General features: G+C 43.2%; 1 protein-coding gene across 1 annotated transcript in view; it reads right to left on the minus strand.

Annotated features, from left to right (window-relative positions):
- Positions 1-684: 684 nt before the first annotated feature.
- Positions 685-22,648, minus strand: part of MUSK (muscle associated receptor tyrosine kinase) — a gene marked incomplete at both ends in the record, with an annotated part of 53,992 nt that continues 32,028 nt past the window's right edge. The window contains 9 exons of the mRNA XM_082301146.1: positions 685-1,361; positions 3,234-3,382; positions 9,547-9,738; positions 10,069-10,258; positions 11,551-11,710; positions 12,061-12,149; positions 15,239-15,262; positions 15,703-15,878; positions 20,647-20,910. Coding sequence (XP_082157272.1) covers positions 685-1,361; positions 3,234-3,382; positions 9,547-9,738; positions 10,069-10,258; positions 11,551-11,710; positions 12,061-12,149; positions 15,239-15,262; positions 15,703-15,878; positions 20,647-20,910 — 1,921 coding nt within the window. The remainder of the gene's footprint in view (positions 1,362-3,233; positions 3,383-9,546; positions 9,739-10,068; positions 10,259-11,550; positions 11,711-12,060; positions 12,150-15,238; positions 15,263-15,702; positions 15,879-20,646; positions 20,911-22,648) is intronic.

Below are 22,648 nucleotides of genomic sequence, written 5' to 3' on the forward strand. Positions count from 1 at the left end.
CTTGACAGGAGTTTGCTTGTCTCTGTAACATAAGATGCAGGTGGCTGCCAGTAGTCCAGCAGGCTCCTGTTTTGATTCTGTCAGTGTTATTGTCATGAGAGTGGAAGTTAAAAGGAAGAAGAAAGTGGCCTATGGCTTCAAAAACATCCTTTATCTGCAAAAAAGAACTAGTTATGCAAAAACAAAATAGTAAACAGTATGCAAAAATAAAATAATAAACAATATCCCCAAAAGAAGATTGAACTCTGCAATCTTTTTTTTTAAATAATACTTGAAAACATAAGGGGAGGGGGGGGAAGGTAAAAGCCAAGAGCATAAATGCAGAAAGGCATGGTGGGACCTGTTAGGCAGGGAAAAAACATTAGTTAGGAAGAAACATTGGTTTGCCTTCCCTGGGCAATCCTGTGCTCCTGGAAATGCTAAATATAAGTACTGAGTTAGCATGGCCAGCACTTTCAGCAACCTGAGGAGTCCTGTCTTGGTGGCTAAATGTCAGCCCTGTGGTTTGAGAGGTACAGTCCCACTCAAGGAGGTGCATAAGGGGGTCCAGTCTTGGTAGTGGAACAAGCCGTTTCTCCTCCCCTGAGCAGACTTTGTGTGAAGCCACCATTGCTCAGAGCTCATGGGCTGGTCCAAGTCAGCGTGGATAGGTGGACACAGGAGTCAAGGAAGAAAATGCATCCCTCAGACCGACATGTTGGCCACAGCCCTCTCGTACATGCGCTCCAAGATGCGGTGGATGCTGGCAAAGCCTGGCCGGTCGGCAGGCAACTTGCTCCAGCAGAGGCGCATCAGGTTGTAGAGCTCCAGGGGACAATTGTCTGGGCAGGAGAGGACATTCCCATCCCTCACATAGTAGATGACCTCCTCATGAGCCATCCCATAGTAGGGCTGCATGCCATAGGAGAAGATCTCCCACAGCACCACTCCATAGGCCCACACGTCAGACTCTGTGGTGTAGCGGTTGTAGAAAATGGACTCAGGGGGCATCCAGCGGATGGGGATGGCATCATTCTCATTTGCTTTGTAATAGTCAGCCGAATACATGTTCCTTGAGAGACCGAAATCAGCAATTTTGACCACCATGTTCTCCCCCACCAGGCAGTTCCTGGTGGCCAAATCCCGGTGGACAAACTTGCGCTCAGAGAGGTACGCCATGCCAGCAGCAACCTGCTTGGCAATGCAGAGCTGGCTGGTGCAGCACAGTGCCAGGGGGTTCGGGAGGTGAATCCTTGTGTCCAGACTGCCCTGCGCCAGGCTGCAGAGGTTGCGAGGTGAGCGGTCACGCAGGTACTCGTTTAGATCTCCGTAGGCCATGTACTCAAACAGCAAGCACATCGGCTTCCCAACCGCACACACGCCTGGGAGAGGACAGACCACACAGGTCATTTGGGTAGCAAAGAGAGTTCTGCTGTGCAAAACCCAGAAAGTCCAAAAATACTTACACAAGAGGGATACTTTTAATAATGCATGAAGGGCCAGAGAGAGGTGACCATGCAAATCCCATCCACTTTGCATGCATCCATCATGCACGCTGTCTCTTTTGAAGCTCCTTCATCAGGCACCTAATGCTGAGCTCTGGGCAACGCTCACAAGTCATGCACTTACCTGCATGCACGATTTTTCTTGACATCCCAGGTAAAATACATACTTTTGGAGCTATGTTTAATTAAGAGCCCAATCCTGCTTAAGTTAGCCTTAACAAAAGTATTGCCTTTTCCCAGGCGCAACTACAAGGACTTTCAGGAAGTAACCTTTAAAGTTCTCATCATGTTATTTTTTAATTCTTTTATCTGCTGTAATTATTGTACTAATAGTAACATTGTTTTAGGGGTTACATATGTGCAGGAAGACTTCAGAAGTATTCACAAGGGGCATGTTCAAGGGTTCAGTGGAACACTTGAATTGGAAGGAAACTCCCACCCTTATGGATTTTTTTTTTTATTTTTTTTTTTTTTTTTTTTTTTTTTTATAGCTCATGCAAAAAAAAATACTGGTTCAGGAATTACTTTTGGCATGACAGATATTCAAAAATGAAAGAAAGATAAATCAAAAACAGACAGCAGAAAGGAGACATATGCCATATCTGTTAAATGCAGAATGCTGTCCCACTGAAGGGCACATGCTTGGCTCTTCACCAGCTTTATTGGAGGGCCAGCTTTAACCACACTTCCACAAACCTTACTGGTCGTACAGTGATACAGTAAAAATATAAGTGTGCCTATCATTAAACTGCCAACCATCAAAAGTCAACATTTAAAATGTATGTGATTTGCTGTCTTAGGGCCATCCTTTAGCAATTAGTGGTGCAACTTATTGTGAAATCTGAAGCTGTGGTTGACAACCTAGTATTTGAAACTTTGAGGAAAATCTAATGGCTGTTCCCAATGTGATGAAATCAGGATCTGACAAGCATGTCAAGTGTATGTGATAGATTTATCATCTAAGCTGTCTTCAACAATGTGGCTGTTTCTGCACAGCCCCATGATGTGAAAAGAGTTTGTTCTGTACCTTTGCCCTTCTCTGGCCTAAAATGTGTTAACAATAAAGGCAAAGTTTAGTCGAGTTTGGTGCATTTCCTGCTTTGCTTTTCTGTAGCCAAAATACTTGTATCAACCCAGACTTCCCAAAACTGTGGTTTATGTATTTCAAAATGTTGTGGAGCTTACTACTATAATAAATCAAGATCTCAGATGCCTGTTCACGGGAATCAGATCTGCATACAGCTACTTAGAGCAGGATTGCCAGATGAAACTGACCAGCAGCATCTACTTCAGACAAAAAATAACAATTTTCTAAAAGAAAATTTGGTCAGCAGCTTTCTTCACAGAAAATGCCTTATTAGCCAAGCTGCAACAAGACTTTCTTAAAAATAACAACAAAGAAGGGTTTCCTTTCAGATGAGAATGGAAGGAAAGGAAGAGACCATTTTTGTTGCTGGCTTTTTTTGTTCATTTAATTTTGGGTTTTTTAATGCTATTAAGTGCAGACATCACAGTAATAAGTGGGACCTATAAAATTAACAAGACTTGAGCCACTTCTTTTAAGTACCCTCAAAATAAATCACAGTTCCAGGAAGTTCATGTCTTCCCTGTAAGACATGTGTGTCAATGTTATTAGACTGGAAGCAGAGCTAGGCAGCAAGACGGCCAGCAGTATACTCAGCGCAGCATGAGGAGAGTTTGATGTGATGCACCATCCTGTTAAGGTAACAGGATACCTCCCTGAGATACCTAAAAGCTTGACGATATTCGGATTGTCAAACTCTGCCATGAGAGCTGCTTCTCTCTGAAAGTCAGCCTGCATGTCTGCAGATGCTTCCTCCTTCAGCATTTTCACAGCCACCATGGTGAAAGGTTCATATGGCAGCAGCCCTGGGGCCCTGCAAGGAGAGAGAAAAGAGGAAACCGTCAGTGATGAATGCATGCACACTAAATGTAGGTTCTGTTTCTGACACAAAAGGAGAGGCTGATAAAAAAAAAAAAAGGGTGGAAGGCTCCAGAACCAACAGAAGGAACCTTAAAGCCCAGTTTCATCTCTTGGGCCTGCAATATGCATTGCATATTATAGAGATATTTAGTTTGGTTCAGGCAGGACTAAATTCAGTATAGCTTTTTCTGATCACTGGTCTTGCGGCTTACAGACTCATTACCATGAATGGTGAAGACATAAATTAATTACGTGTTGCTAAGCAGCAACCTATCCCTAGGCTGGAGATCACATAATAAACTTATTGGAGGACAGGATGGACTCTTCAGTACAAACAATTCACTTTTGGGGTGTAATGACTGGGCTTAGCAGAGTTAAAAATAAACCCATTTTATATGAAATTGATGAAAGAATCTCCTTTCCCATACCTGGCACAATGGTGACTTCAGTATATCTGGCTACTGTAAGAGTGAAAGTAACAATTACAGTAAATATATTCCCTTGGTTTTCTTAGGAAAATAGTCTTTTTTCACTGTTCTCTGAGTGTGTGTGTGGCATGTGTATGCACCTGGGATTCAATAAGTTATAAAACCATTAGCTAATTTCAGCTGAATTTAATATGGTTTAGCCGCGGTCTAGAAAACAGTTTCTGTTCCTACAAGATTTGTGGAAACACATGACAGAACAGAAGGGACAAAGCAACCTGTGCTTTGTCTGCAGAACAAGCTAATGTGTAAATACATGTTTTTACACTGGTGAATCTTCAGCTAAAGATTATAGACACAAATCCTTAGGAAACAGAATCCTGACTTAGAGCAACAAATTTGTTTTCTTATCCACAGGTCCCTGCACCCTCAACAAGTTTAATTAGATGGGCTTGCCAAAGATTTAGGGGTAGCTGTTGCTGCAGAAGAGTAACTTTCCACTCTTCAAACATGCACCAAACCTCAGACGTACATTTTGTTTCCTGTGCAAATTCTTCCCTGGGGCCTTGCAGCTAAAACACATTCCGTACAGGTAGCCAGCCAGAGACCGTGGAGACTGGTGCCCATTTATGTGTCACATTACTGCACCAGTCTGACTGCCCTCCCATTGCTCAAATGCCAGGTCATTTTATATTTTATAGCTCAGTAGCAGCTAGAGGAGATTCCAATTTCCAAAGCAAACTTCCAGTTTCCTTATCTTCTAATTCAGATGCATGGTGGTTGCAGCAGTTGCACTTGGATGCTGTAAATGTCAAATGTCACTGGATGGCAGGGTGTCCATCAAGAAAGGAATCACAGGTGGCCAGATCACAGCTGAGACACTCAGGCAAGGAGGTCTGGCATGCCAGAGCAGAGGATAAGACCCCACACTTGTCTGCTACTGCCTCCATTACAGCACAACGTCCTCCTTCTTTTCCCTGGTGCTGGCAGCAGTTTCAAGTCCAGTGGGAGGGGAGGAGTATGAGCACCAACCACCTGCTGTCTAAGCACTAGAGCCAGCAGCAACAGCCTGAACAAAGCAGTAGAGAATTTAAAAGTAAAAATAAGAGGCCTTTGTCTCTTCCAAATGGTGTCACAGATTACCACTCATACCTGACTAGCAGACCCAGCACAGTGCCAAAGCAGGGGCAGGCAGAGCTCAGTCCTGCAGGCTTTGGAGACAGAAACTCACCCCAGGCTGAGGTACGCCCAATCATCCAATTTCACTGAATCCTGTAATGTGTAAACTAACCTGAATGTAACCAAGTGAGATTAAGCTGCACAAAGCCTTTTAATTGGCCTTCATGCAACAGCCAGAAATTTCACCTTTGGTAGCTCATGGTGATTCAGTACAGTTCTTATCAGACCCGGAAAACTCACACTGATCTGGCACAGAGGCAGAGACTGTCTGAAGTCTTGGCAGACAGCTATCAAAGCGGACCCCTTTTGTGCCCTAAAGACAGTCTTTGCACAAATCTGCAGGGGAGCCATGGGAAGCTGCTCCCTCTGAACTTGGAGAATTCAGGTGGAGGGCCAGAAAGGGGAGTGTTTTCTGAAAAATAGGTTAATTCTCTTCTAGAACTAGGAAGAATCAAAAGAAATTACCTTGGGTAATGTCTCTTGCAATTAATTAAAAGCTGAAGAGAAATTTACGTTGTTTGTGCGCGGGGTGGAGAGCAGCAGTCCTTGCCTGCTTCACCACCAATATATTTGTGCACCAGTGGCATCAACCAGCTTTTAGGTACATGCTATTCAAAGAACTAACCAGTGGTACACTCAGGAATTTCAGCCTGAGCCTATCTAGAGAGCACCTGACTTAAGTTCCCAGTCAGGTTTTCTTTCCAAAGCAGTAACGATGTAAAAAAACAAGGAGCATTTTGAACCTGTATTTGAGATTTTGTCCTGTCCCCATCTTGCTCAGCATAACTCAGTTGGGTTCTCTTAGACCATTAAATGATGCAGTTAAAGTCACTGAATCTGGTGGAAACCTACCTTTACCATCCTTTGGTTAAATTAATTTGTGAGCAGGAGGCTGCTCTGAATCATCAGGGGCTCATTTAGAGGGGGAAGGGAAGGTTGGCGGTTTTTTTTAATTAACACCCACACTGTTTTTCAGCTGTATATGAGACAGCATATCAAAGAAATAGCCTTTGCAGATGGAGAGGAGATGAGGAGACTTCTGTCAAGAAACTCCAACTATAAGGACAGCCTTGTCCCTAAGGAGGGACAACAAGTTGTACATTTGTAGTGTAGGTCTACTGCCCTACTAGCAAAAACTCCATACTGGCCTACTAGCAAAGACTCCACATCCAGGCTTTTAGGCAATGCTGATCTTCAGGCTTGGCCTGGACCACACAGCTCCAGCTCTGGGAGAAAACTGGCATGCTGGTCTGCACTGAACTGCACAGAGCTGGTGCTCTGGTGGCTTGAGCGTGGTCCTCCCAGGAGGAGAATCAGCCACAAGGACCCAGCTAGAACAGACCTGAGCCAAGCCCTGAATTTTGTTTTAAGCATGGTTACTTCCTTATCATTCCAAGTGTGAAGCTGCTCCTGGTGAAGACAGCAGCCTTTCAGGAGAAGCTAGTAAATGATAGCTAGACACTTCCTGTCCTAACATGTTGCTTGACCCAGGAGTGAGTAAACACTGAATCAGGGCTCACAGCAAGCCAGCTGGCAAAGTCATCGCTGGCACTGTGTGCAGAGCTGTGTTTACAGAAGAGGGAGAAACATGAGAGCAGGAGAAGTAAGAGGATTGCTAAACTTAGCTTGAGATGTCCATTTAACACATGCAGGAAAGTACATTTTATCCTTCTGAGATGGGAAGGCAATAATTTGAGTTGCGATAGTTTCAGTAACCTGGATGGACACACAGCTTTTACTACTAGATCAGCAGTCTGTACTGATATGCCAGCTGTGCACAGCCTGTAGCTTATTATAAGGGATTACAATAATTACAAAAATTACAATAAGTAATTATAAAGCCTTGGAGGGACTTTTGATAGAGATGGTAATAAAAAAAAAAGGAGGTCCCTCAGAAGCAATATTTCTGTGGCTCCTTCCTTGAGCCGCAAAGAGCAGGCATCTCTCAGGATGTGGTACTCTTCACTTCGCAAATGCTAGATGAGATGTGATGCTTTCTTTTTTTCTCCCAAGTCTTTCTCTCTCAGTTTCCACTGACAATAACAAAAAGTTTTAATTGAAAGAAATTGCAGTGCTGGAGTAGATGAAATCCACATAAAAGTTCTTTACACCACTTTGGCACTTGCTTAACTCAGCACTTTAGTGACATTTGAATGCCCTTTGAGAAGTCTTGCTTGATATCCATGAAAGTAATTTCCAGCTCAGAAAGGTCTGTGCAGCACATAGGTTGTATTAACGCTCCCAGAGCAGGGCCAAAGCGACACTTTGCAGGAAGAACACCTGCCCTGCTCATGCACCACAGCAAGGTGAAGACTCCTGCAGCATGACCAGGAAGGTGATGCACCTCAGGACACCCCAAGGGCTGTGCTGGGGCTGGGACAAGCGCTGCCCTGTGTCCCTGGTGTGCAGTGCCCCAAGCACAGCTGTTGCACAGTTCCTATAGCTTTTGCTTGTTTCAAGCTCAGATGCGTTTGGCCATGCAGGCTAACAATCCATCACAGGCTAAGCATCTGTGATGATCCCACTGTGCGCCCTTTGAATTCTGTTATTTTTAGCTCTCTTTCTAATAAAGAAAAATATGCCTGCTTTTCTTCCATTAGAAATAATTTATCTCTTCATTAGAAAAAAAATCCATCACAGCTATTGAAACTGTTTCCCAGCTGTAACACATTTAACCTGTACGGAACTCATTTTCTAGCAGGTACATCAACAGCATAACTATAAACATGACAAATATCTGCATTATGACTGCTTTTTGCAAGGATAGTCTTTCGCCTTTGCAGTCAACAGACACATTTCACCGAGCAGATCTTGGCTCATGGTGGGACTCTGATCCTTCCCTGGGCTTTTTTGAGGTCATCATACACAACTCCAGACACAGCTACAAAATCAGCCATGTCCCATACTTGTTAACTGCAAAGGACAAAGATAACTGTGCTGACTAAGCATGGAACTAGGCAGCCTATACACTTTCTGTCAGGAATTTGGGGATGGGACTTTACGAGGAAACCATTACTATCCAAAGATTGTCTTGCAGAAATTATGGATTGTCAAGACAAACTGAACATCTTCCATCCTCCTCCTCTTTGGGGTTATCAGTTAAAGATTTTTCACATTTGTAGAAGTGCACAATCTCACCTCCCATGATATTAGGGGCTGTCATCTAATATCTTAAGTTTAAAACAGGTAACAATGGCTGCAAATTTCAAAAATAAAAAGTGAGAAACTAACTAAAGGGGACACTGTAGAAGTCTAGAGATAAGGGAACTTATGTGTGTTACTCAAACACTGATATCCAGAGAGCCATGGAGCCAACCAAGGATTGTTACGGCTGGAGAAGAGGGCCATACAGAGGTAAGGCAACACTTTTCTGGGACAAGTGTCCTTGTTCTGGCTCCTGGAGATAAGCACAACACCGCACAGCAGACATGCAGGAATGAGGTCAAGAAGCAGGTGGGAATGGACAGAGGCAAGGGAGGATCAAAAACACCCAAGACCCCCAGAAGTCCCAAACCGTTTCCAGAAAGGTCTGGAAGAAGGGGCTGCCCATGATAACTCACTTGTATAGAAAGTGAGAAAGTTAGCTCCAGGGCACAGAAACTTTACTATGAAAAGGCACCCCCAGAAAGCCTGGGCACACATGTGCCCCGAGACCTTAAACTTCCTGTCAACTGAATTGATGGTGGAGCCAGGACCGCTGATCTCCCTTTTTTTACTTTCTTCCTTTCTTTCTCTCCCTCCCTCTTTAATCCATCTTTCTCTCTCCCTTCCTTTTCACACTACCCCTTTATTCAAAACCCACTGCCCTGTCTTATATAGGAGGGACTATAAAATAGCTATTGCCATGTCAGGTGTGTAATTTACTAATAAAAATTTGTAACTTTTGCAGATACTCTGACCTTTACTGTTCCTTTTGACCACAAGCATCCACAAATCTTGGGTGTGCATTTCCCATTAAGGTTGGTACACCATAGACACACAAAAAAACCCCTTATTGGCCTATGTGGGGCGGGTTTTTAGGGGATTTTTGGTTTGGTTTGGTATTGTCACTGAATCAAATTGAAATTTGTTCAGGACTGAACTGTAGCATGACACAATGACTTCTGTGGTAATTACATAGATCAGTATTGCTATTATTATGGCGATCACCACACACTACAATTCATAAATACTGGGAAACATAAGGATTTCACAATAGGTCACATGTCACAGGCAGTACTCTTGGCAAAAACAGTGATGATAAATTTAGCTGAACTTTTACACCAGACTTTGGTATGTGAGTAAGACATTACATCTACTAGAGAGTAGAAGAAAAGAGTAATTTGTGGCAAAAGTTTAATACTGACAGATAGGAATGGACAACAAAAACAATTATTCATTCGTACCTGAGTGTTGTGTACCATTTGGTATACGTGCATTTGAGTGGATGGACGGGTGGGTGGATGGATGATTTCCAATGCCAATTTTTCACAAGTACCTCCAGATAAAGAAGATTCACACAGAGACTGCTTACCTGGCTTGGAAGACTCTCCCAAATGCTCCTTCCCCAATATCTCTCACATATTCAATATTGTTCCTGGGATACTCCAGGCTAAGCAATTTTGGATTGAGGAGAAGGGGCATGCGTTGGTACATTGGGTTGGGGTGCAGCCGGTCCAGGAGCAGCTCGGAGGGCAGAGTGGTGAGAGTTGGTGTCTCTGACTCTCTGAAACAACAGAGTGATTTTTGGTCAGTGTGTGCACAGGCCTCAGCCAGGAGATAACTGCTCCTCCTGGGCTTATTTCTTTCAGGATGGAATAGGAAGGTACAGCAGGGCTATTGAAAGAGCCCTTCAGCAAGATGTCATGCCATGTCCCCAGTCACCACGTCATCTTCTGCTCTGGCACAGGAGTTCAACAGAACTTGCCCTGGGCTGCCACAGGCAAAGGCAGGGCTGCTGTCTCCTATGAGGTGTTCACAGAACTTTGCTCTCAGAAACAAGAAAGCCCTTTTTCAAAGCAGAATTTCTTGCACTAAATTAGGTTCCAAGCTTTACCTTTTTTTGTTTTTCCACTGTTTTCGCTGACGGCAGCAAACCAGGGTCACAATGCCAAAGATCACAACCAGAGCAAAGCTGGAGATGATCGAGATGATAACGGTCATGGAGTACGTAGGGGAAAACGGAGGAGGAGGGGGAAGATTTAGAGTGTCTCCACTTGGTTTTCTTGTTCCTAGCGATAACAATGCTGTAATGCAAATAAAATCAGAGGGTTATGCCTCTGCTGGTTTATAGAGCTTTCTCTAAGAGGAATTTACAGAGCTGGCCTGTTGTCCTGAGAATTACTGCCATTACAGATACAACCATACAACCACATGAGAGGACCATACTAGGGAAGCTTGGTTTGCAGGAAGCAAAACCCATTTGTGCTTGCCACATGTGAAAATCCAAGATCTGGTAAAGACCTATTAAGCTGGCAACACAGTTTTAGTATAGAATATTTGCAAGAGTCACAGATGGGGGGGTCACATCTGCTTGTGTCTACAGTATTCAAATATAGTAATGTCTGCAGTGGGAAAGATCAATGGTGTACAGTGTAAACCACAATGTATCATGTGTCCTGAAAGGAATCTCCAAGAAGGAGTGTAAGACCACGTAAGTACAGAGTGATACTTTCTTGAAATATCCTCTTGCCCCCAACAATTTGCATCTCAGTGCCTTTATGGGGCAAATGTGGAAAACTAGTTCAAAACACACTTGGCTGTGTCATTAAGGGAAAAAAATCACATAACTACCTCCTGAGTACTTTCTGAGACATTCTAGAAAATGCTACCCTCTGCATGCAATGATTGAGAACAGAAAGAAATTTAAATTCTTCATCTTAATTGCCAGCTAAACTGAAAATTACTTGTGGTCACTCATGTCCATGGAACCTCTGTTCTCCTTGCAGGAAGTTTCCAAGTGCAGTCTTATGTCCAAGCACTGAGATCCAGAAACTGCGAATCTTGGATGAAATATCTTTCAAAAATTGGTCTTTCTTTGAACAAGAAATAACAGGAAGACTTAATTTCAGCATCAAAGAACAAAGATGTTTCCATCTCTTTTATGTTTATTTTTAGTTAAAATTGGGGGGCGGGGGGGGGGGGGGAGTGGTTATTCCTACTTCATTTACTTCATTTATCATCATTTTATTTATGATTTTAAACAATCACCCTAAACTAAACAATTTTGGAAAACAGCCTGAAACCCTACCTTCTAAACAGTGTGACAAATCCATTTTTCAGAATACCACAGGAAATTTCACTTCATCCTTTGGCATTTATATAACCTAGGGCAAGTTGCTCGATTTGCCCATCTTCCTTTTCCCCTCTTCAAGGGGCACATTATACCTTCTGGTTAAAGATGCTGAGTGAATCTAAGAGAAGACCGAGAACTAGCTGAATCCAGAAGACAGAACAGATTGGTGTACACAGGATGCCAACACCTTGAATGGCCACAAAACAACCACAGTGGTAGAAATTATAAACTACAGTTGCCTACCATCTCCACAGGGAGACACACTGCAGTATTCCCAGGTCACAGCTGGATCCTTTGTGTAGCACCAGGGACGCTCGTTCTCACCTCCTGGATTGCGGCAGTAATTCTCAGCATCAGACAGCTCAGGGAAAACCTGAGGAGTCCTCCTGTGCAAGTGGGGAGCCTTGGGGGAGGAAGCAAATTGTATTAGTGTTTCAGCATAATTTTGCCTGCTATTATTAGTAAAACAAATGAAAAAAAACACCCAAAGGAGTGAAGCAAGACAGAGCCTTTCTTGAAACAGACTTTCAGTCACCTGCCAAAATGACAGACAATGCATCTTGATACAGGAAGCGGAACTTGCAGATTGAAATATGATGAGGTTGTAAAACGCCAGTGAGCTCAAGAATGAAGGCAACCTGTGCCCTTCTCATCCCTTTCAATAAGACTGGGCTGCCTGACTTTGGGAAGCTCCTTGGAAAAGCAAACCTCGAGCACAGCTCTCCATTTGATGGATCTCACACTTATGCACACCTGATCACTCCACTTCTGGCAAGGAATCCCGGATGCTGTGATGTTGGCTGTGCCCTGGTAAAATCGGCCATTGCCACTGTAGCAAGTCCCTGGGAGAGGAAAAAAAAGCATGGGATCAAGGCATTTTAGACCATGTCTTGCAGCAGAGACTCACAAGAATAAATTTGATGTCATTACATGAGAGCATCTGACAGCATCAGATTTGAAGCACACAGAGGACTAGATGACACAGGCAGGGTAGCCTCCTCTTTACACTCTAATGGATTTTGCACTCAATACATAGGATCAAATCTGATAAAACTTCAAAGAGGGCACTGGAGCTCTCTCAGACTGAGAAAACAGGCTATGTGCCTGTGATGGTTGAGCTGCAACTACCTAGTTCACAGCACATCCATGTAGAAAGTGCAGGGCAGAACCCCACTGAACCCATCCAAGCCAAACCAAGGCAGAAAGCAAATTGCAGCACTGGTTCTGTGATTCACAGCCTGAATTCTTACTGGGGCACCAACAGGAAGACACTCATGTTCCTCAGATTGGTAGCAGGGAACTGGGATTCATAAAGTTGCCCTCCTCCTTCTTCTGTACAGTGCTTATCCTCTTTGATTATTTGGAAACGGCCTATGGTTTTCAGCATGGATGGAAACCCTACCCTGAAGTATGATCTCAATTATGACCTGAAGGAATAGTATCAGTATAAAACTGTTGTTTATAATGAAGATAGTGTAGTCACTTTGCATACACAGGACTTGTTCCAGATGCAGAAAAATTAGACAGAAAATCTTGAGATTTTACTACAGGAATATGCATAAATGTCCTCATAGGACGTATGTGCTCACATGCACCTGTCCTCATGGGAGAGTTTAATGCATGCTGGCATAATCTAGGAAGCAGAAAGAGAGCAGAGGAGATGCAGCCTTATGCATTTCAGCTCATAGTAGCTAATCTTCTGTAAATTCAGCTGAGTCAAGGCTAACATTCTATTGATGGCATACATTAGGGTGCACTGAATTGTTAGCCTTGGTAGACAAATTAACAAACCAGCAAATACTTTTGTCATAATTTTATTTTCTATTATGTTCATAACTTTGCAGCTCAGGAAAAAAGAAGAACAAGAGGAAACATGATATGTTCTAAAATTATAATTTTTTAAGCAAATATTATTCATCTTCTTGAAAGTTTTGCATAAGAGTTGACCCAAATTTGACACAAGGCTATGTGTCTGGAGATTGTACTCTTTCTCATGTAGGAGGACCATAGTCAACACACCATCACGACAATCTGCTGTTTTCCTCTTGCATCACCCACTGCATTCAGGATTGCAGTTATGTATCATGATAGACTCAAGTTACTGAAGTTTTACCAGGTAGCAGACACTACACACAAGTAGGTAGAAACACTGCCTTTAAAGTGTTAACTCCAGGTGAGCGAGCTTAAACAAAGGATCTAGTTCATTTAGCCCTAAGGCATCGAAACACTTCAGTAGAGTAATGATGTGGACTTTATGAGAACACTTAAACCCATCACAAATTCGAAGTAAAATACTCTGATGTGGATTTCTTTGACTGATATGTAAATAGCATTTATGACTCACATCTGCAACAAGATAGCAGCCCCTACATAACCAGCACCTATAGCTCTGCAGAGATGTAACATTTTGTTAAAGTGTCCTGGAATATACTTGTGTGCCTGAGCCCAGCAGTTTGTTTTGCATTCAAAGGGAAGGAAAACAGTGCCTGAAACATGCCTCATGACATGGCTAGTAATAAACATGAAAAAGAGTTCTGCACAGATCTGAAATAAATGTCAGTGGGACACCTTGAAAGATCAGTGTGGAGAGCTCTAGGTGCAAGAGTAACACTGAGAAACAACCTCTGAATCCTTCATGCTCTGGAAACGCAGATGCTTTCATAAACTGTCCTGCCACAATGAGGACAGAGGGAATAATATAGCTGGTCCATCTGAGCATTAATGAATCATTTGATAGCAAGCTAGGAAACAGTTCAGTTCATGTTCAACAAACCCTCATGCACACAACAGTGGCTCTAAAGTAAAAAAGAGGGGGATATATTGCTAAAATGTTACTGTTATATTTTCCTGGTTCATGACTGAATATTGCATGTCTGTGCAATGCCACTCTGGGAAAACGCTGTGGAAGCTGAACAAAAAAAGGTCAGGCATACACAGGAGACAGAGGATATGTACTGAAACACCTGTGGGGAGGCTGAAGCCATCCCATGAATGCTCCACACATATGCTGACACCCCTGTCTTGTGGTCCCTCCACCAGGGCAGGGATGGCTGCGCATGCAAGCTGTAGGCACTGGGCCCACAAGGTGCTGAAGCCCTTTTCTCCATGTATGCATCACTGGGCACCTAGAGCTTGGGTTGTCAGGTGGAGCCGAGGTTTTTCCATGAAAGAATATTCCCCAAAATTCTTGATTTTACTTTGGGTTTTGTTGGGTTTGTTTTAACTTTCCCTCTCTCTGTATGAAGAAGGTGCCTGCCACTGCTAAATCTGCAGACCTCACCTGCTTAAACAAATAGCAGGAGAGAGATTCTTCCTTTTTCCAGAGAGGCAAGTTCAGTGGCTGAGCTTGAAACTGCAGTTGCATGTGAGTGGAAGAGTTGGGTGTGCGCGTTGCAGCCATGAGCAGCAGCAGGGCAGGAGCCTGACAGAAGTCAAGGCAGTACTGCAGGGGATGTCTGGGTCTCACCACTGGTCATGGGAGGGTCATACAAGAAACAGCCAGGCTTCAGAGGTGATTTGAGGAGAATGCTGGAAGGTTAAGGTATTTCAAGGCCAGCCTGACATAGGTAACCATGTCGTTAACATATAAGGCTTGGATGACCTCAGTATCAGAAATACAAATATGGGTAGAGCAGAGCTAGAAGCAATGGGTAGAAAGAAATGGAAACAGCTGGAAGGAAGGGTACCACCTAAAACCACCATGCCTCTCTCATAAAAAGTTACCAGCCCATGGTCTCCCCAACCTCTGAAGAGCTGGAAATGTGTTTCCCCATGCCTTGGATGTGGAAACCCAGACATTCCCCAGCAATAATAACCTGAACTCAGCCAGACAGGACAAGCAGAAAACACAAAAATTCTGTGCAAATGGCAGCTTCAATGAAGAATATCATGTTCACCTCTAAAAACAAAAAGTCTGGAGCAGACTACTTACTGGTTATGTTCTCCTTCTTAAAATCTGTAAAAAGATAAGACAAGATGTAAGGAGGGATTGTCCAGGATGTGGTATTACTGGATGCTTACTTAGAAGCATGTTACAGGAAAAAGTCCCCTCCCTAGCAGTGCTTAAACAGCTTTTTTCTTTGCAAAAGCAGCTGAGTGGCAATTTTGCTATCATTAGGACCATTTTTTGAGATTGTTATTATCTTCTCAATAAAGATCCAGACTTTATTTACTTGAGGGATTTTTCCCACACCCCAGTTGGACAAGAGAGGCCAACAGCCAAAGCAGCTGTCACAATTCCGTGCACAGGTGCTGACAGGACAGTACCCACCATTGCCTTTTACTTTAGTTGTAAATTACGGATCCTGTCTTTCCCTTCTCCCTTATCAAGAACACAGGTCTCTGGACAAGTCAGCAGACTGTGCCACCTTACCAAAGCAGCCTGTGCCACCTTACCAAAGAAAGGGATGTGGGTGCAGGAGCTGGGATTCTGGTGCAGGCTGGGCAGCCTATTGCATTCAGGAAGAGTGAGCAGCATCAGCCCTGGCTTGTAAATCCCCTTCTGAGAGTTCTCCTCCATTGAGAGCCATTCCTTAAAGCAGTAGAGATCCTTTACAGCAAGGCAATTCTCTCTACATTGTTTTGCAAAAAACAGTGAAATACAGCTGTCAAGTCAATGGCTTGATAAAAATAGCTGCACTTAGCAGTGATGTACAGGGGTTATGCAAGCTGACAGAAATCCATTAATGGGGTGACACTTCTTTAAAGCCAGTCTTTCTGGCCCATAAACCATAAAGGAAACTGTATGAAATGCAACCACTTCCTTTAGGAAACATACAAAGCTGTATTTTTAATGAAGCAGGGTTGTGCTCAAAACACAACACACACCAGTCTGTGAGGAGTTCATTCCTATCTTTTTCTACAGATTTTTTGACATCTTCTACTAATAAACATTGTAGAATCATAGAATGGTTTGTGTTCGAAGAGACATCAAAGATCATCTTGTTCCAACCCCCTGCCATGGACAGGAGCACCTTCCACTGGACCATGTTACTCAATGCCCTGTCCAGCCTGGTCACTTCCAGGGATGAGGCATCCAGAACTCCCCTGGACAACCTGTGCCAGTGTCTCACTACCCTCACAGTAAAGAATTTCTTCCTATTATCTAACCTAAACCTACTCTCTTTCAGTTTGAAGACATTCCCCCTTGTCCTGTCACTACATATGCTTGTAAATAGTCTCTCTCTCATTTCTAGAGTTAGAATTTTTCAGTATATTCTAAAAATCTCACTTGGCTTCTCTAAATTACACATTGAAGTATCATATACTAAAAGGAAGACATGAGCTGCAATTCTTAATCTTCTTCTATTAAACATTTGTATATACTTCTATTCTCATTTAATCACTAATACAATTTTTTTATTTTGTCTACAGACAATTTTAAATCCTTTTTTTCTCTGTAGTTATCTGCAGTAAAAGTTTTACAGTGCCTGGTAAAAAAGTGGCCTGTCTCCTGCCTAGTGTATTACCTCCTTAAAAGTGTGAAACGTTCACTGAGAAGAAGTGCTTCAGATGTTTAAATGGGTCTTATATGAGAAATTGTTTGTGAAGAAGGGCAAGGCAGAAATATCTGCACTAGAAAAAAAAAGAAAAAGAAAAAAAAAGAAAACACACCATAGTGGGAAGTTTGTGTATTTGTTGTATTGGACAACTTATCCGTGATTTGCTTATTTATGTAGCAATTCTTGAGAGCCTGAGTTACAAAACCAGCTTTGAGATCATGTGCAGAGGTTACTTTTGCACAGCTCAGCTGAAGTCTTTCACAGATCCACAATTTTTCCAACCATCACACAATGATGCAGAAAGAGAAAGGTACTTCTGGGGTCTGTGGTGAAGGATTTAGCCAAATTCACCACCTGGTGGGCTTATGCAATTTCTTTAATTATACAACAGTTTTGGCAAGAGCAGATGGGCATGAGTTTCAGTAATGACTAACAACTATGCAAACCCTCTAAAGTACCTGGAGGATGGAGGTCATTGGGAATTCTACAAGAGCAACAGCTTTTCTGCAACATTAGTGGGTGCCCTTCAAGTCAGTAGGCTGAAGTCATCAATGCCCAGCTGCTCTGTGCTTGATTTTAGCAAGTCCTGGTTCATTCCTTCCTCCCTTCCATGGAAGCCAGAATGCAGCCAGATGGCAAATTTATCTTTTTTATGCTAAACAACGTGTGGAACAGAAATGACCTTGTGAAGTAAAGAAATACTTAGATAGGGAAATGAGAAAAACTTGCTTTTGAAGCACTGGCTGAGACTTGGGAGATCTGGATTGAATTAGGTCTGTTCATTCCTGGATCCTGAGCATCCTTAGATAAGTCCTTTATTCGGTGTTCGATTGCAAAACACAAAAGACCACTCTTCTGCAATGCTCTCTGCTCCAGGGTTAAAGGAAGGTTATCTGCACCCTGGAAGAACAGTAAGGCAGCCAGAGGGAGGGATGGTCAGTCACCTCTAGCTGGGTTCATACCATTGTTGTAACACTTGATGCTGAGCAGTGAGAGCTTGCTGAGGTCATATGCAAAGATTACTTCAGATTATTATTAGAAACGTTATGTCATGTAAATAACAGATGGACAAAGAACAGCAATGGCAGAAGACAGCAAGTGTGCCAGTAGTGTTTCTAGGGACCACAAGAGATAATTTAAAAGAAGGTAGGGACACACAGACCCAAACAAAGGGAGACTTTCCCCAACACAAGACTGTTCCCTGCAGCCTGATCACTTCCTATCAGCAGTGATTGAAAAAGAAATTGAGGGTGTTTCTTTTGCTGTTGCAATAGCAGCCAGTGGCAAAAGGCAGATGTAATCAAGAATTATGAGATCTCACTTTCCCTTAAGAACTCTCTTTTTAATCAATTTGCATCTAAACTTACATTAAGTGAAACTTTTCCCTTGTGGCTTTCTTCTGTTTCATTTCAACTTGTTTTACTCCCTGATTAATTTTATAAAGCTTTACTCAGCCTGTCAGTTGTTATTCTTGCTAGCTAGCTTCCAAACCAAATGAACATTAAAAAAAAAAAAAACCGACATGGAAAGAGGAAAATTGGTGCAGAGAATAAATAATAAGACAAAAACACATAGAAATACATCGAGGGCAATATGTCCCTCAAAATCTGGGAGAACTCTCCCACATCTGAGAGAGTTAAATTCTTACTCATGAAGTATTTCAGCTGAAAACTTGTGTAGTCTAGCCAGCTTCTGCAGAAAGCTATAAAGTTGTCAGTGAAAAGTAGTTAAGATAATTGGAAAGTAGCCAAGACCATGTGAGATGTGTTCAAGAGCCCCCAGACCCCTCTCAGCCATTAAGAAGTATATATTAGATGTCTGAGTTATCAAAAGGAGTATTGGGCTTTGGAAGAACTGCTGTCCAGCTGATGTGCTCTGAGGACAGGAACTGGCAAGGATACTATTCCAGAACTTTTGTTATGAAGAAAGCTGCAATAAAATCGGGGGGGGAGAAGGGAGGAATAATTAATAAAAACAAACAGGCAAGTCCATTAGCGTCTAGACATATTGCAAATGTTGTAATTGTTAGCTCAGATGCACCAAGATCAAGTGCATATTTATGTTGATTTATATAATTCTGACTTTAGATGTGCCCCAGAAGTACAGGTCTTCAGTCAAATCACTGTGAGTTCAGGTCTTGCAGGGCCACTCATGAGCAGGCGTAAATGAAGCAAGGCCCAGATCTAACTGACATTCTTTGTAGAGCACTGTGCAAAACCCTTAGCTGACTAATGTGCTGTGCATATGTAGCTGAGATATAAATACTGTCACACATCTTGAAAAAAGGAAGAGAGATCATGTGTTTAAGGGCAAAATGACAAAGACCAGAACAATGAGGTGGCAGGGAGGAGCCTACCAGCAAAAAGCAGATTTTAGTACTTGGCTGCATGATTATATCTGGATAGTTGCACATAAACTTCTTTCATAGGATATATGCCACCACTGTGTCAATGGTGGAATACTTGCAGCATGGGTACCAAATAGAAAACTAAATGTATAGTCAATATTCATACTGGGATTTTCCTCTGTGCCTTTGTTTTAGAGATATTAAAGGAGAAGCAACCAACAAGGTCCAGATTACAAAAACAACATGCTGCTGATTGTCCTAAAAAGCCCCTACATAACTGGAGAAATGATTGCCATTAGACATCTGGCCCAATTCCAACTAACAGTGTGCCTGCCATATCTGTAGAAAAGATTTGTATTTCATTTAAGATACTAGAGTTGGGGCTACTCTTTCAATAAACACAGATCTGAATAGTGTTTTAAAATGTGTTTCAAGGAAGACAAGAACAAAGCATTGCACTTTAGGCAGGGATGTCAGCTGCCCAAATGTGAAATGGATAATGACTAGGGGCTGAATATGTCAGGAAAAAAGAAAGCTTCACCCTGATATACGTATGTGGGGCTGTCCTTTGCAAAGTACACCAAGCAATCATAATTCCATTATGGTTAAAAATAACAAAACCTAGACTGGACAGAAGAGCAAAAGCTGTGTGAAGGGCTTGGGAAAACCTGTTTTATTCTAGTCAGAGAATCTGGGGAAGACGTAAAATCTCACTGAAAAGAGGAAGGGAAGAAACTTGCCTCCATGACTATGGTGGGAGGACAAGGAATGAGGGAAAGACAGCTCAGGAGGTTACATAGTGGGGGAGCAGTGTCTCTGTCACTGGGATGTGTTTACAAATACTTGTCAACAGTAGATTAGCTATAGTGAGAGATGCTTTGGACTCCTCAAGGTCCCTGTCAGCCTAATTTCAATGCACATTTCTCTGTATATAGAAGGATACAATAACCACATTGGAGTTTTGGTTTAGCAGGTACAATTACACAGGGAATGTCTCAGGTCTCATCATTTTTGCCACATTTTTGTCATAGCAGAAAGTGCTAAATGATTGGTGTATTGCCTTGGCCAGATTTGTTGCATCTTCTGAAGCCAAATTTACTCAAAATTTCAAAGAAGCAGTTACTTTTTAAGGTAATAATACATACATATTGGACTAGTAACATTTAACAGATAATGATATGTTAATTATTGAAACTACTTATGTAATTAAAATCGATATTTCTTTTCAACTCTGTCCTCTAAATACCTGATATAACATAGAAGTCTAGACTTGGAATTCAGACCATACCCTAGCAATGAGCACAGTGAGAGCTGAATCAGTCTGTGTGTACAGAGGAGAGAGCAAAGGGAAAACCTGCACAAAGCTAGAGGGCACAGTTTCCCTCAGCTTCACTTGCTACTGCAAGCCAGGACAGTCCCTCACCACTCCCCTGCTGCCTACACATCCCCATGAAATGAAAGTGAAATATGAGCATTTTTTTCTTCATTTACCTGCACACTGGTTTTGGAGCTGGCCCAGCTCCCGAGGGATTGCACTCCTGGAAGATGTAGTTACACAGCAGAGACTCAGCAGCCGGTTGGCAGAATGAACTCACCATTTTCAGTTCAGTCCAGGCAGTGTGCACAAGCAGCTCTTGGGTCTCCTCTGGGTCAGCATACGAGGAGTTGAAGAAAACAAGAGCATTCTTCGCCAAGATAGCACTACACACCTCACCTCTGTACGTGCTGCAGTAACCTGCCTCACCCTTGTACAGCCTGATGTTGAGGACAAGAGCACACACACAGAGTAAGCTCACAGCCCTAAACAGCTGCACAAGCACAATGGCTGTCTTTCTGAATGAAGTGGCATGTGTAAGGCTAACAGAGGGCAGAGGAGATGGTAGAGTTTATAACCACTGAAACCAGCTAATTTAACCCAAGAATGAAACTTCTGCAAGGTACCCTGGTGTCATCCCTGGTGAGCTCCAGGGATGAGGCTCTGACCAAGTGTTGTTAACATTATAAGTGGACAAAAGACTGAGCGATCACATAGAACCATGACCTAGCATGACCCCTCACCCTGCCCCTAGGCTCTAATGGGAAAATATTTTACTTTCCTCCTTCCCTGCAGTAGGGATCAGCCATGATTCTTGCTGCAGTCCTGTGATAACCTGGGATTTTTTGCTCTGCTGTCTAACAAGAGGTAGAGTCTAATTTAAGATAGACTCGATGAGCAGGAGCCAGGTAAGTTCAACACAATCCTGTGCCAGGGAATTTTTCACAAGATCAGACCAAACTCCTGCCTGCCCTTCCTCAGCTCCTGCACCATTCCTGACCCTGCCCCTGCCCCTCTTCCACATGTTTAGCTGGGGGAGTCAGAGACGAGGAAGGCACAAGCCTCTGTGTTTTTCTTCCCTGCAAGGTGCATCTTCTCTCTTCACCACATATCCCACTTTGCAAAGTCCTGTCACATACATGGAGACAGAGCTATGCAAGAGCAATAAAAATCACAATAGGGTCATCTCCTTTGAGGGCCATTTATTTATCTTTCCCATGTTTTTTGCATCTAGAAGGGGACGTCTACCCCCCTCCCCCCCGCCCTTCTTCTCTGTGGCTGTCAAAAGGGAGCAGCAGGGTAAGGGCAATGCACAGGTCAGCCGTGCTTCCAGTAGCTCCCACTATCATCCAACAGCAGCAAGGTTTGTGGGTGAGGAGCTGCCCTCTGCCTAGGCAGCCCGTGGGATGCGGTGTCCTCTGTATGGGAGGCAAAGCTGGGAAAACAGACTCCCTGCGTGTGGGGGATGGCCAAATCAGGGCAGGGAGGAGGGCTGGGTGCAGCTGTCCCCACTGCTCATTTGGTCAGTGTAACTGGGGTCAGGGAGTTCAATTCACAACATGCCAACCATTTGGAGCAGTCAACAGAGCTATTTGTATCTTTGCCTTTTATTTCTTTCCCTTGTCCAAATAATCACCCATTGTTGACTGTGGGGTTTCTTGCTGTTTTTTTCTTCAGAAAGCTGGAGGTACATGGACAAGGGATTACACAGGATGCTCACATTTCTGTTCTTCAGATGCTGCTCTCTGCAGATGACACTCCCTGGCCTTGTTTTAGCTGCTCTATTTTGGACTCCATGTGAATTTTTTTTTTAATTCTTTTTCTGTGTCGCTTGGATGAAAAATACAGGAAGGCACCAATCCCTTGAGGTTTACCAAAATGGCAGTGATGCTGTGACACAGCATCACCCCAGGCTCCATGGACACACCTTCACGTGACACAGGAGTCCACCAGCACTCTGCACTAGTCTCACAGCCCATGACATCTCCCCAGCACACAGCAGGTTTCCCCAAAGCAATGCAATGAGCAGCACCCTGCTAGAACTATTCTTGGCATGGCAGGGCTCATGTAATTTATATTTTCCTGATGATTCCCATTGTGCTTAATCTGAAAGTTTCATCCTTCCTGTGCCCCAGAGGCAAATGCAGGGACAGGTGTGCATGGGGTAGCTGTGCTGCT

This window comes from Coloeus monedula (genome assembly GCF_965178545.1).
Source record: "Coloeus monedula genome assembly, chromosome: Z".
Lineage (NCBI taxonomy): Eukaryota > Metazoa > Chordata > Aves > Passeriformes > Corvidae > Coloeus > Coloeus monedula.